This window comes from Stylophora pistillata, chromosome 2 (assembly GCF_964205215.1).
Source record: "Stylophora pistillata chromosome 2, jaStyPist1.2, whole genome shotgun sequence".
NCBI classification, from domain to species: domain Eukaryota; kingdom Metazoa; phylum Cnidaria; class Anthozoa; order Scleractinia; family Pocilloporidae; genus Stylophora; species Stylophora pistillata.
The window spans coordinates 31,304,309-31,318,147 of record NC_142520.1 but is presented as its reverse complement, the minus strand read 5'-3'; the positions used below and the strand labels follow the sequence as shown (position 1 = coordinate 31,318,147).

General features: G+C 36.3%; 1 protein-coding gene and 1 long non-coding RNA gene across 3 annotated transcripts in view; one reads left to right on the top strand and one right to left on the bottom strand.

Annotated features, from left to right (window-relative positions):
* LOC148738317 (uncharacterized) overlaps positions 1-4,186 on the top strand; it is a 38,991-nt gene extending 34,805 nt beyond the window's left edge. For both annotated transcript variants that reach the window (XR_015996104.1, XR_015996105.1), the window contains exons 4-5: positions 1,149-1,312; positions 2,004-4,186. This is a non-coding gene — a long non-coding RNA (uncharacterized LOC148738317). The remainder of the gene's footprint in view (positions 1-1,148; positions 1,313-2,003) is intronic.
* LOC111328065 (ADAM 17-like protease) lies at positions 372-11,924 on the bottom strand. The gene is made up of 11 exons (XM_022932424.2): positions 11,766-11,924; positions 10,507-10,627; positions 9,116-9,249; positions 8,166-8,254; positions 7,166-7,272; positions 6,764-6,840; positions 4,846-4,979; positions 4,182-4,268; positions 2,475-2,558; positions 1,451-1,589; positions 372-751 (listed from the first exon to the last, which is right to left on the bottom strand). Exons 1-11 carry the CDS (start codon positions 11,836-11,838, stop codon positions 603-605), a joined length of 1,194 nt encoding a protein of 397 aa, XP_022788159.2. The 5' UTR covers positions 11,839-11,924; the 3' UTR covers positions 372-602.
* Between the last annotated feature and the right edge of the window lie 1,915 nt (positions 11,925-13,839).

Sequence of the window (13,839 nt, the reverse complement as noted above, 5' to 3'; positions counted from 1 at the left end):
ATAATTTCTCTAAGATAACAGTGTTGGATGCAAGGCAACAGCTGGTTTGGATGCAAAATGTACTGAGCTCATTTCAAATGAATGCCGTAAATGAATAGGTGGTTGTTTATTCAAAATATAATATAACACATTTTCTACAGTTTATTCCCAGTAATGACCTGTTAGCCAATGGCAAGCATTGATGACTTTCAACCTTTTCTGGTATCAAAGAGCAGTATAGTGCCAAATAAACTAGCTAATAGACTTGTTTGCACTGTGGAATGAAGTTTAAACTAAATTTCAAGAGGGTAGCCCGTGACAGTAATTAAACTGATGATCCTGTGGCCCTCTAAATAATCCCAACCCATCCCACCCCAGGGGAGGACATCCATCACACAGTAATCTCGTGCATGGGTAATTAACACCTCCTACTCCTAACCCTGTAGAAGACAGGACCTCCATTTATTCGTCCCTATCCGAGAAGACTAGAATATCTAACCATTTCTTGATGTTATAGAAAGGTAGCATATTCTTCTCAATTATTTTAAGACCTTGAGTGTTGGTCTGGCCAGGGATCGAACCATCAACCTCCCACACAACAGTCCAGCGCTCTATCCATTGAGCTAACTGGGAAACAACAAGGATTGTTTAACAGTTTCTTTACCATGAGCAGTAACAATGTCAGCCTCTTCTGTGAGGAGTTTTCTCCCCCAATTAATGCTGCTACTTAGTCCTGTGTTCAGATACAACCATCGATTATTTGTGAAGTACCCTAAATACCAAAAATAGAGCAATGTTAGAATATCTTACAGACTGGACCAACGCAAAGACTAGCTACATTCACATCACGGTCGTGTGTCTTTTCCTTTCCAGTATGTTGCATTTTTAACAAATCTCAAAAGTCAAAGAGCAGATAAATTCTCCGCATTCAAGTTTGATAAGCAGATTTACCTTAAATTCATTCCTTCAATACTTTTTCAGAAGTTACTAGATATTATTATAGAGTTTTAGATTCATGTTTGGTGTGAACCACAAACCTCAAACCAGAGTTAGTGGTTTGATGTTAAAAGTTAGAAGTTTTGAGATTTTTAGCTTTTTTGATTGCCATTGCCTTTCAACTGTGAAAAGGCCATCAAAATTAACATGTGTGCTACCATCTTGAATTATAGATAGAAAGGGAGTCCTTCATTTCAAATACAAAATGTGGCTACTAGTTTGGTTCCAACTGGCTAAAAAGAAGAGACTTTATCTCACACATATTTACAGGACAAGCATGAGAACTTCTGGACAGGGTAAAGAATCTACCTTCTCTCAAATCAAACATGGACAGCAAGTGAGTGACTCACATGACTCCTAGAGTTTGCAGTGACATGTAATCAGAATCAAACATGGATCTACAACTCTAGTACAGACATGAGCATTGAGGATTATGCTTTAAGTTTTGTTCATAGAAATGTTGCAGGTACAATACTTTTTGTACAGATTCCTCCCACAGCGTTACTTTTAGCATTGCCAACATACGCCAGTCCGATGACACCATCATCAAAGTCTTGATAAGTAAACAGATGCGCAAGACAGAATTGAAGCCATTCTTCATTCTTACTGAATGCCTGAAGAAAAACATGTAGCTCAGCATTTGAAAGAACTACAAATACCCTTAAGTTGTAATGATGGGCAAGATAAATTTGTATACTAGGTAATTGCATGAGGCCAAGAAAAAGTAAGGATTAAATTCATTTCAGAAGTTTCAGAAATTCCCCAAGTTGCACAGTGATGAAGGCAATTAATGCACCTGAAAACACAACTTAGTATATTTATTTAATAGTTAATTTTACAAGGAAACAAGTGATTACTTGTTTATGATATAAAGGGCAAACTCATATATTATCATAAAGGTCAAAAATGTTTCAGCCAAGCAGCATTTAGTAATATTGCCTTTTATGTTATAAAAGACTGGGAACCCTTTTACGGAACAATTTCAAGTTCTGTTTACAAATTACAGACCAAGTTTTTCCCCTAATTAGGGAAGAGGCAAAATAAAGGAAGGATTCTTAAATTACAGAATGGACCAAGAAGATTCTGTTTGCAAGATTTTATTAGCATGACTGTTGTGGGACCACATAATCATACCTCCATCGAGAATAACAATTAACAATTACTGGATGAGGCTGAGCATGATGGCAATAATTACTGAGGCCAAACACAAACTGACGCCTTGAAATTTATCGTTATCATGCAAAAACTGAATTCAATAGTTGCTTTGTTTGCATATTCCTGAGTGCACAAAACTATTGTCTATAGGTATGTCATTTCTAAATATATAAGATCTGTTGTCTGTAGCTATGACATAAGAGAATGTATAATAATAAAAATTAACAGCTTTTACAAAAAGAAAAACAACTATATCATCTTCCCTTTTTGCTCCCAGAAAACCATAAATGTGACTTTAAACTAGTTAGACCTGCCACTCACTACTACATTGTTGCTCAACTTACATTCAGAAAGTCTTTGATCTTCCATTTATCTTTCTCCATGTTATAATGATCTGCTTCTCTAGTGGCTGTCTTATGTACTAACACCTGTAAATAGATAAGCCCCAGATGATGAAGAATACACTGTTCCAGTTGTAATCTAAAGTTTTTTGAAGAGTAGGCTCCTGTCTGCAGGAAGTTTATACCAAACTGTTCTACTGAAACTAATTTAAAATTATTTTTCTATTGATAGAAACAGTAATTCATCAAAATGATGTACAATGTAATTGCTCATATTCTTAGTACCTCACTTCTGCCATAAGGTGATACCTCAGTTTTCATTTTAACCAAAGAAATTCATGTACATTACAGCACCAATACTGATACCTGTACTAATACTGAGTGCATTCTTACTGAATGCAAAACATTTCAGTGACAGTAAACATACAATGAATAAACATACCAGTACAATGTACTAAACTAGAGTATTTAGGTTAGGAAGGCACACCCCACTGCTAAGGCTGGCAGTCTTACTCCAAAGTAGAAAATAATGACTTTGAACTGTATCTACATGTATGTACATGTATATCTGATGGAGTAGCCACTAATTGCACATGGCACATGAGCTTGTGTCCATCTCATATATTACATTCAGAGCAGTCTAATCATCAAATCAGCCATAATCACAAACTTAGACAACATTTTAGTCGTGACTTTTTTTTATTGTGGAAATCTGATTCTGGGTATCAAGATATCCATGTTAACTCTTTAAAGCCTGGTTTCCATATAATCGTCCCTGTCGCAACAGTCGTCTCTGTTGTTTGAAATACTTGGAAGCGACAGGGACGATCATATGGAAATGCTCTTGCGATCAGCCGGGATGATCCTTGCGACAGAAATGATCAGTCGTCCGAGATAGACTTGAGTTCTATCCTTGCGACCGAGATGACTGGAAATGACTCAGAAGCAATCGCATGTTTTTAATGGAAACCAGTGAAAACGACCCTTGCAACAGAAGCGATGCAACATATCCTATGATGCACCTGATGGATTACAGCATGTAATTTGAAAATGGCAGCAAGCAACTCCAACAACAACTCTACATTTATGGAGGAAATACAGTGCTATGAGTGTCTGTACAACAAACTCTGCAAGGACTCCAAAAATAAAAGGATCAGAGAAAACGCCTGGAAAACAATCGGCCAGAAATTTGGTCTTACTGCGACAGAAGCCGAGAAAAAGTTCTTCGATGTTCTCTCTCTCTTCTTCTTCGCAAAACGTTTTGGAGAAACAAAAAAACATGCCAAAAATCTTCTTCTTTGATCGACTGCCACCATTTTTATTTTGGTTTTGGCGGTAAAAAGTGACTAGTCCCAGTCTTTCCACAATTTGATCCAATACATATTACGATTTAATGGAAACCAGTTATCACAAGGATCGCTTCAGTCGCGTGTGTCGCCCCAGGAAGCGACAGAGACCACTGTTGCAACAGGGACAATTATACGGAAACCAGGCTTAACTCCCATGAGCGACCAAAACAAAATTTATCCTGGCTTACAATATCAATATAATGTCAAGCAGAAAAAGAGAGGGGGTTTATTAGTTGATTTGAAACCAAATTCTCCAAACTTAAAACATAAGAATTGTATGGAAAATGGTTAGGAGAATTACTCATGAGATATTGGAAGTGAAAGGGTTTAGACAGTAAGGATCATAACTTATCATTCATACTTTTTGAATTTCAAATCCATAGCCCTTGTATTCCTCTGACCATTCAGTTCCTTGAAAAATGGCATCGACTCTGTCTATGACACCAATCTATGTGAAAGAAAACAGTTGCTATAAACACAAGGAAATGTCAAGTTGAGTCAGATCTCAGCTTTTCAACAAATTCCAATGCTTCAATGCTGTAAGTGTCTAAATTGGATAACTGAAGTGTTGTTAGGTTCACCTACAGCAGCCCAAAGTCAGAAATCTTCACACAGTGCTGTAAATATCTTGACTGAAATCATGTCCCTAGATTTTCAAAATTATGCCTTAGGTGCCCTGGGCTCCCTATTCTTCAAATCTCACATTTTCTTGGGTTGAGAAACAAATGTTCTCAAATGCTAAGATTTAATCCAAGTAAGTGGTAAGTATTAGAAACATTTCCCTATTTTCTCTTTACTATTATTGTTTTCTGTATGTGACACAATCATATTAACAACAACATGAAGCTTATGACTCCAAATCAGGAAGTAAATTCCGATTGGCCAGTCTTGTGCTCTCATAAACCCCAGCTCTGGGACATACAAGATCACTTCAAGGTTACAAGCTTCTGAATCAACACATAGTAATTATTTTACATTTCTTGAAAAACAAATGATTTTTATGACACAGACTGTTTTTAACTGACCATATAATTGATGGTTGACTTTTCATCTCCCTGACCCATTTCGTTGAAGAATCGGTAGTCAGCAACCAGTGCAAGACGGCATCTTATCTTTGTTGGAGCAGCACGCCTTTTTCTCGTAGAATGTGTGTTCTGCACTGATAATACAACAACCCACATTCAATTAAAGGAGCCATTATACCCTTTACAGGTTAGTACATCTTTTCTTTCACATTTCCAACTCTTCTTCAAGAAGTACTCAAAGCAATGATGATGATTGTGATGAAACTTTATTTGTGTCTGTTAGGGATCTAGCTCCTGACTAGCAAGGTGCTAACTGGTGACAGCATGGTTATACAATAAACATTATCTTCAAATGTACTAATTAATACACTAATTATACGGTAACTTAAGCTATTATAATAATAAAACATCATACAATAAAAATTATCCTAAAATGTACTAATTAATACACTAATTATATAGTAACATAACCTATAATAAAACATGTTCGAATTAAAGTGTCAAAGATGAGTTCAAACGTTACAAAGCATATCTTGTAATGTACTAATCAATATACCAATTATACAGTGGCTTAAGCTATAATAAACATATTTGAATAAAAGTGTCAACTGCTGCAAAGGCTACATGTGTATTGCTCATTAATTAGATTATTTAGATCTATTCGTCTAATCTTATTCTTAACAACTTCCAATGTGTCTGATCTTCTAATGTTCATGCTCAGTTTTGACCGAGGAACTGGTCTTAAATATCTAATGCTGTGTTTACCAAAATTCACAGTGTTAAATCTAGGTACTACAAAATCAGCATTCCTCAGAGCATAACCAGATGAGTTCAGGCTGAAAAGGTTGCCAATATACTTTGGACCCCCACTGTGCAAATCAAGATAACACATAGATTCTCCCAGATCTCTAACATCAGTCTTTACCCCTTTCCTCACTTTTCATGCTCAAATCAGTTTTTCTTCTGTCACCTCTTAGTGCAATGGTAATGCAAGGTTATAGCGCTTTGTTGTTACCCACTTGGAAATTTACATGCACTTACAATGTAAGCAACACCTTATCCCTTAGGGAGGTATTGCTTAAAATCTCTAAAAACATAGATCATAATATTGTTTTACATACATTAGTCTGAAATTACACAAAAATCAGAGGAAAAAAGTCTGTCTTTGAAAAAAAGTTTGTGGTAAGTTGTAATAATGAATTATACTACATATGAAGTGTACGTAATTGTTGTCTGATGATTTAAAAATCCACCAATGTGGTTTGCAACATTTCAACTGCATGCTGCACATTCTCTTCTTGTGATGAAGAAGACTTAGAGTGTGTTGTCAAACTCCATAATCCAATTCAGAAGTGATTACATTGTGAGACCAATGATTATAGTTCATAATAACACTATGAGCTGACACTACTTGCGTGTAATTTACATTCAAATACCAAATTGAAGGTATATTGAAGCAAAATGAAATATTCTGCATAAGGTTGGGCTACACATTGAATGAGAGCTTTAATTATCAATTACAAGTGTATTCTCCATGGAAACTGAAAATACTCCCTTAAACAAATAATTGGTGCAACTCAGACAACCATAAACATTTTGAACTGGATTCTGACAAGTTACTTGACTGTATATATACTAGCCAACCATTTGATTTAATCTAATTATTTCTGGTGCTCATAGTTAGCTGAGTTTCAAAATAATGACCACATAAATGCTTGAGAGAATACAAGAACAAGCATTTCTTGATCATTAAAAGTATTGGCTTTAAAGAGGCATTTCTTGATCACTGTAAGTATTGGCTTTAAACAACTGTTCTTTCAAAAAAACATACTCTCTATGGGTTTGAACTGTTCCTTAAGGAAACTGCCTCAGTCTATATGGTGTTACCACTTTGCCACATGAATACAGACATACTTACCATGGCTATGTTGTTCATCTGCATAAAGCACAGTAGAATGATGTGAATCATGGCCACAAAAACTGAATTTCTTCTTCCTAGAAAAAAATGTTGCCAAAAAAAAACTTAGAAGATTTAGTTTGGAAGTTCAGATTCTCAACATTTCTACTGCTTGCTCCTGTAAAAATGTTTCCTTCCTGCAGGTACACAGGCCAAAGAGTTTTTTTTACATAAATGCTAGTTAGAGATCAAGATCAAAAAAGGTTTCAGACTTTGGAATTGAGAAAATCCTCTCAGTAAGTGCAGAAAAGTCAAGAAAGTGATCATGACATGAATTTGTAGAGAAAAAAGTTTGGTATGAAAAAAGTTAATTGTTAGATCAACTATGGTAATGGAAGAACTATTTGCAATTTTTCAACTTACACATTAGGCTCCTGGCCCTGAGAATTTGTAATATTGGATTTTACATCAGAATGTCTGTAAGAAATCATCTGATCCTTGCTAAAGCCAGCAATATGTCGCCATGCTGGCTACAAAGACAAAACGAAGATAACCATGTAGTGGTAATCTATTGAATAAAATTCATATTCTGCACTTTCCACAAACTGGTCACTAAATCCCCACTTAGTGCATATGTTAGAGATACATGTATTTAAAATAACAAAGACTGCCTTGTCCAACAGATCACAGGTCATAATACCATAAGCAGAAGCTTCCAGTGGTAAGTAGTTTCAAAGAGTGACCCTACTTTATTATATAAATTATCTTTATCAAATTAGCTGGATTTATCTGATATACACTGCAACACACCCAGGCTTGTCAAAATCCATTGGCAAGGAGATATTCTGAAATCTTATTGGCTCCCTCAAGAATATCAGTGGCATAAAAAAAATTATTTTTTCAAAACATTTTACAAGCTTAAAACCAAAAATTAATCTTCATATGTTTATCTATTCATTGTATTTTTAACTGCGTCTCCTCTTAGACAGCTGCATAGTTGCTTTTTGCACCTCTCAGTCTGAGTATGAAATTGATCAGGGACCATTAGCACACTGCTACAATATGTAGAATTGCTTTAATTCTGCAAGCATAAAAGCCCTTGTACCTGGTCTTTCACAATATAAATCCTTGAGTAGCTCCAGATGAACTTTCCACATTTGTAAAATTTTATTTCACAGAATAAGAACCTCTATGACAACAATGAATGGTGACGTTCATAGGAAAATGGCACAGGGATACTTGGACAAAAAGAACTCTGAGTGCTACTGATGGGGGTCACACCTATGCTCATCTGATTAAGAGCAGTCGCAGTTCTTTTTCTCCAAGTATACCTGTATCATTTACAGATTAACATCACTGCTCACTCAAAATTACCATCTTCATTTTATATCAATAACAGTGACATGAAAATCACAGTTTGTACCTCAATAATGTAAGTGTCATCCTTTGTCACTATAGTAGCTGTAATGATCCCATGGTCAACATGAACTGTTGCCCTTGATGTTGAGTCACCTGTATTGAAATTTTGCATCAAAAGTGTTGTATAAAAACAATTGGTACTAAAACTGAAAAAAGAAACTTAGTCAAAAGATTAATAACACAGCTTTAAATGTTGGAATATGCAACAAACTAAAAAAACTGTGTCATTAGGAAATAAATTTAGTTGCAGTTACAGTCTTCTGTGATTTATTATTGTGCAGACCCACAACATGGACTCTATCTGTTTTATATGATACTGAAGCAGCATTTTTTTCCACCAGTGATGTCATCCACGCATCTGCCTTCCGCTAAATCAAAGGTAAGAACCGATCACACTGCACTTATAAATATAAAATAGCCTCCATTTATCTTGAAAATATGTGCAGATATTTGTCTACATACATAATCTGTTGCAAAAAGTGAAAAGTTTTCTTAGAGAAAACTGTGAGCTATGAGAGAATGACTGATTGAATAGAACAATCAACAAACTTGTTCCCATGTACTTTACTGACCATAGACTTTAGGACAAGATGTTTTGATGTGCAAGGAACATATAAAGGATTCTAGTGTTAGTCTAAGGATCTTAATGATATGTTGAAGCAAATGAATGCAGTCTAGATAGTGCAGTTAAAAGTAAATTTTAATCAACGATCTGAAACAATATTCTACCATCACTGGCTGATTAAACTCACTCTCCTCATCACATCTTAACCCTAATTATTCATTAGATAAGAGCTGACACAAAGGAAATTTAGATTCAGCTAAAGGTAAATTTTTTTTTTACCAAGACAAAATCTTTTTGCATCATATATAATGTTTATGTACATGTATACATCATTAACACCATGAAATTCTTATTATAATAATAAAAGTAAAATATGACTAAAACACTACCTTCGTCATAACCCTTGTAAAAGCTTTCTAAATCTACTGTAACTTCTTTCTCTTGGTGATTTTCTACGACTGAATAAGCATGAAAGTCTTCAGCAAAGAGCTCACTGTGAGGAGTCAAATGAAGTCTAAAATGTCTGAAAGATAAACAGAATAGAAAATAAGATGCATGTAAATTGTTTGTAACAAAGCCTGGTTGCTTGTTCTCATTCATCCCTGCTGGAAGTGGACCGCCTAAGCTATGAATCAATACAAAATGTCCATTTCCAGCCTTATTGAAAATTACAGTTAGCATTTCAGTTCAGGATAAGACCCTTTGTGAGAATAGAAGACAAGTTAAGACTGCAATTTTCAAAAAAGTAATCAAGACCCATGAACCTTGGAAAGCAACAACTTATGTTTTGTGATTATCTTCTATAGTTGTGATTCAAAGCTTAACTTATTGCCAGTTTCCACCTTTATTTTTGGTTCTTTTACTTCCCACAAGGTCACTTCCAAAATTGAGATCATTCTTTGAGCTATGACCACACAAAATCATGTAATGATTTAGGTTGACCACTTCAATATAAGAACAGCCTCAGGAAAGAAAAGGAATAAAGGAAGAAAGATCCTATATTGGTTGGGCATTTATCACATGCATGGGAATTAAGAATCAATTCTAGCTTGAAAAGAAACATTTACAGGGAGTACTTGGGAAGTTTAGAGAACGCACAAGAAGCTGTTAATAGTTGTTCTTGGCTGCACCTCAAGAAACTCTTTAAATTTGTGGGGTTTAACCCTGTACACACCCTTACATCAGGGTGTGTAAAAGGCCAGGGTTACACACCCTGACATCAGGGTGTGTAAAGGGTCAGGGTTACACACCCTGACATCAGGGTGTGTAAAAGGTCAGGGTTACACACCCTGACATCAGGGTGTGTAAAGGGTCAGGGTTACACACCCTGACATCAGGGTGTGTAAAGGGTCAGGGTTACACACCCTGACATCAGGGTGTGTAAAGGGTCAGGGTTACACACCCTGACATCAGGGTGTGTAAAGGGTCAGGGTTAACAAATATTCTCCAGACTGTTCTCTATACATTTCCTGGGGTGTTGACAAGGAGAATTGTTTAACAGTCAAGAGCTTCTTTTCCTGCTGGTGACTCTCATGACCCTAGTGTGTGATACAGATGTGATATTATAAGATAAAATTACACTGTAGATGCTAGTCACTCATAGCTGATAAACGAGTGAAAAAAAATTTAATCCCACCCTATCTTGGAGTGCAACAGTGTTTCAGAGTTAAATGTAAACTTCTAAAATTTGAAAAGACTCTGTAAAGAAGTGTTATCATCCTCAGCATACCTAGTACTATCAAATAAATAAGATCATCACAATGCTGTCAAAAAACTGTACCTGTTTAATGTTATAAAGGAAACTATCTTTTCTTGCTTGTTAATGTCTCTCTTGTGTACACCATGAAAAATGTCACCCATATTTAAAGTTTCGTAATGTCTTAATACATCTCTTATCTCACCTGAAAGAAATACATACCAGGATCATTAATACTCATCCACATTTTAAGGCTGCTTTTATAAAAAAATTGGCTCAAACTTAATTTGATATCATTATGCAATATTTTTATTGAGATATTGCAAATGTGTGAAGTACACATAAAAATACCAGTTATTTGTTCCAGAAAAGGCTCATTAGGTGCTATCACAGGTGCACTTTAGTTTGATGCTTACAGTGGTTGAGACCCTCATCAAGGCTCCACATTGCCACAGGGTGGTTTACCTTCACACAGCAACTTAAATTCGTTTTTGTTTTTTGCTATTGTTTCTTTTTCTTCCTTTATTTTTAACAAGCAACCATCCAGTTTTTGAAATGGTTTCCACTTTATCCAGTTGAGCAGTCATTATCTCAAGCAAAGGTGCATAATCTATAACCAACATTTTCAATCCTTTCTGTTACTAAAAACAACTTCCTCCTAACTTCCTCCACATGAATTTATAACTTACATCAGCTTATGAGAAAGAATGTTGCACTTTTGTGATACATGCATTTCCCTGAACTTGCTTAAGTTATTTAACATATTTCATCTGCACAGACATTGTTAAGAACTCTAAGCCCATGCTATATCAGCTTATCAACGATAAAATCTCGATAAAGCAGTGAGAACATAAGCGTTAGTGACGTTACTTGATGATATGAGCACAATATCTGGTCTTGTCGAGTAGTAATAATGGCATGGAATGAACATAAACATTGTCTGTGTGAGTTCTTTTATACGGCAATAACCTTGAATTATTTTAACCAACAGATCTCATTCTCATCAAAGACACTTATTATTTCTTTGATTGCTTTTTCACACCATGTAATCTTAAAACGAAGCGAAAGGAATCCTAAAGAATCGAAAAAATCACCGCCGGCCAAAGCCAATATCGGTCAAAAGGCCGAAACACAAAGACAGTTGAGTTTTTTTGTTTTGCTTTTTTGCAAGAAGATAATGACAAAGTGATGTGCTGAATGTTAACCTGAAGTGAAAATAAACTGTGAATTCATGTGACACTGGTCTGCACACAATACCTGCACAGTCATGTCACTAAGGTGTTTTGCAGCATACTATCTTAATCTACTACATTCTCAAAACATTGTGTCGACCATCAACTTACCAGCGTTAACCTTAAAGATACTGTTCATGGCTAGACTGAAAAGTAAGACCAATTGATAACACAACACTGCCATTGTAGAGTTGAAAGAACAAAATTCAAAATTTTTCTCAAGTATGGTTCACATCGCTGATCGTCGATCGCTTCAATGACCTCATGTATGGCGGCACAAATTGTGCCAACCGCAAAGATAATAGTGCCCAGACCTTCCGCAAGTTCTAGTGTAAATGGACAAACGAGCTGATGATGTGTTATTGGTGATTTCCCGTATAAAGTCATTACGGTGGCCCATAGGGGACATGACACATTTTTTTTTTTTATCACACGACAAAATCAAAATATCGCGCGACAAATGAAAAATTATCGCGCGATAAATGGAGATTATCGCGCGATAAATGATAAATGATTAAGTTTGTTAGCGCTTTTTACAGTTTGCGTGCATTTTATTAAGTTTGCTGGCTTTTTGTTAAGTTTGTCCGCAAATTATTAAGTTTGCATGTGTTTTGTGTAAATAACGTACGTAATTTGTCCATACCGGCCACGGTACCTATGGGCCACCATAAGTCATGTACTTTTTTTAGACAGCTAAACATAAACAAGAGGTTCTCTAACACAATTTTTCGGAGACTTCCACCAGGGAATTAGAGACGTCAGTACTGTCGACAAAAGTTCTGTTCCAGATCACTGTGACACGGACGCTCAGATCACACGATCAATTTGTTGATTGGTGACTGATTATCATTTCTGCCGTGTTCATTTAGAAGTTTTCTTTTACTCTTTCGGTAGTAAAATTTGTTCTCCAAGCCTCGCTTTTAATTCGAGTATGTAAATTTGCACTATATATGATGGAGGCTATCGTTACACGATAGCCTCCACTTGGCGCGAAAATATGCACGAATATTTTTCTACACTTGATCAGATGCCTCCATAGTCAGTCTGAGTCAACAGCTGTCCTTTTAAAATACAATGAGATGCAATGAATATATGAAGTTCATATATTTTGAACTGCGGTATTAGATACTTATGATGTGCGATCCTCGCAGGAGATAGCGCTATTTATGCAATAGCGAAAATCAGACCTGAAAAAAATCAGGCCTGTACGGGACTCGAACCACTGACCTCTGCGATACTAGTGCAGAGGTCAAAATATATGAACTTCATATATTCATTGCATCTCATTTATCACTTTCACGGGTTTATTACGAATCAACAACGGCCTACTCCCAGTTGGCTTGTTAGCTAAATTGGTAGAGCGCTGCACTAGTATCGCAGAGGTCAGTGGTTCGAGTCCCGTACAGGCCTGATTTTTTTCAGGTCTGATTTTCGCTATTGCATAAATAGCGCTATCTACTGCGAGGTCGCACATCATACGTAAAATACAATGAATAAAATAGTTTTTATGCCAAAAGCTATTCAAGTAAATCACGAGGTGTTCTCTCAAGTTTTGAAAACTAAAAGGCCAGAAAAAAAAAAAAACTATTTTGGGCGGACAAAGCCTCGTATCTACTCACGTTTTCTACACACCGTGAAAATAAGCCTTTTGAGGTCGGCGCCGGGCCTAGACGACTTCGCGCCAAATGTACGACCTCAAATGGAAATAAAATTTCCCTTCCGGACGCCGTCGCCGTCCTGAGAAGTCTCTTTGCTAAAGGCCCCAATTATCTGTCCCGAGACGAAATCCGATTTCCGAGAGCACAGCTCGAGGAAAATTGGAAACACGGAACACAGTGCCCAAGGACAAATATACGAGTATTTTCTCTCGCCTAATGGAGGCTACTGTGTTTATTATCCGTGAAATATTTTTGAAACGCACGGAAAAGATGTCAACGAACAGCTTAGTGTTTGCTGCGTGAGAAGTTTACTTTTCTGTGTTTTCTGGTACATTGTCATTAAGAAATAATGAGAATCTTCTTCTGTAACAATGGCTTAACGCTCTATCTCCTCTTGGTTTGAATCCTAAAAGAAGGCCTTTGTCGCGGCAGAAACAAGCTTTGAAAATCGGGGAATATCGCTTAGGGTAGATCCTCGGATATTCCTCAGTTTTCGATCACGTGATGCGTTTAAGCCAACCGTGCGC

What these genes read in the sequence shown, in the direction of transcription:
- LOC111328065 (XM_022932424.2), bottom strand. Translation starts at nt 11,838, where the DNA reads ATGGCAGTGTTGTGTTATCAATTGGTCTTACTTTTCAGTCTAGCCATG. An exon ending in AGTCAACCATCAATTATATG is followed by an intron (nt 4,269 to 4,845) that starts GTCAGTTAAAAA and finishes TCTTTCACATAG; the next exon opens with ATTGGTGTCATAGACAGAGT. An exon ending in AGATCAAAGACTTTCTGAAT is followed by an intron (nt 1,590 to 2,474) that starts GTAAGTTGAGCA and finishes GTTTTTCTTCAG; the next exon opens with GCATTCAGTAAGAATGAAGA.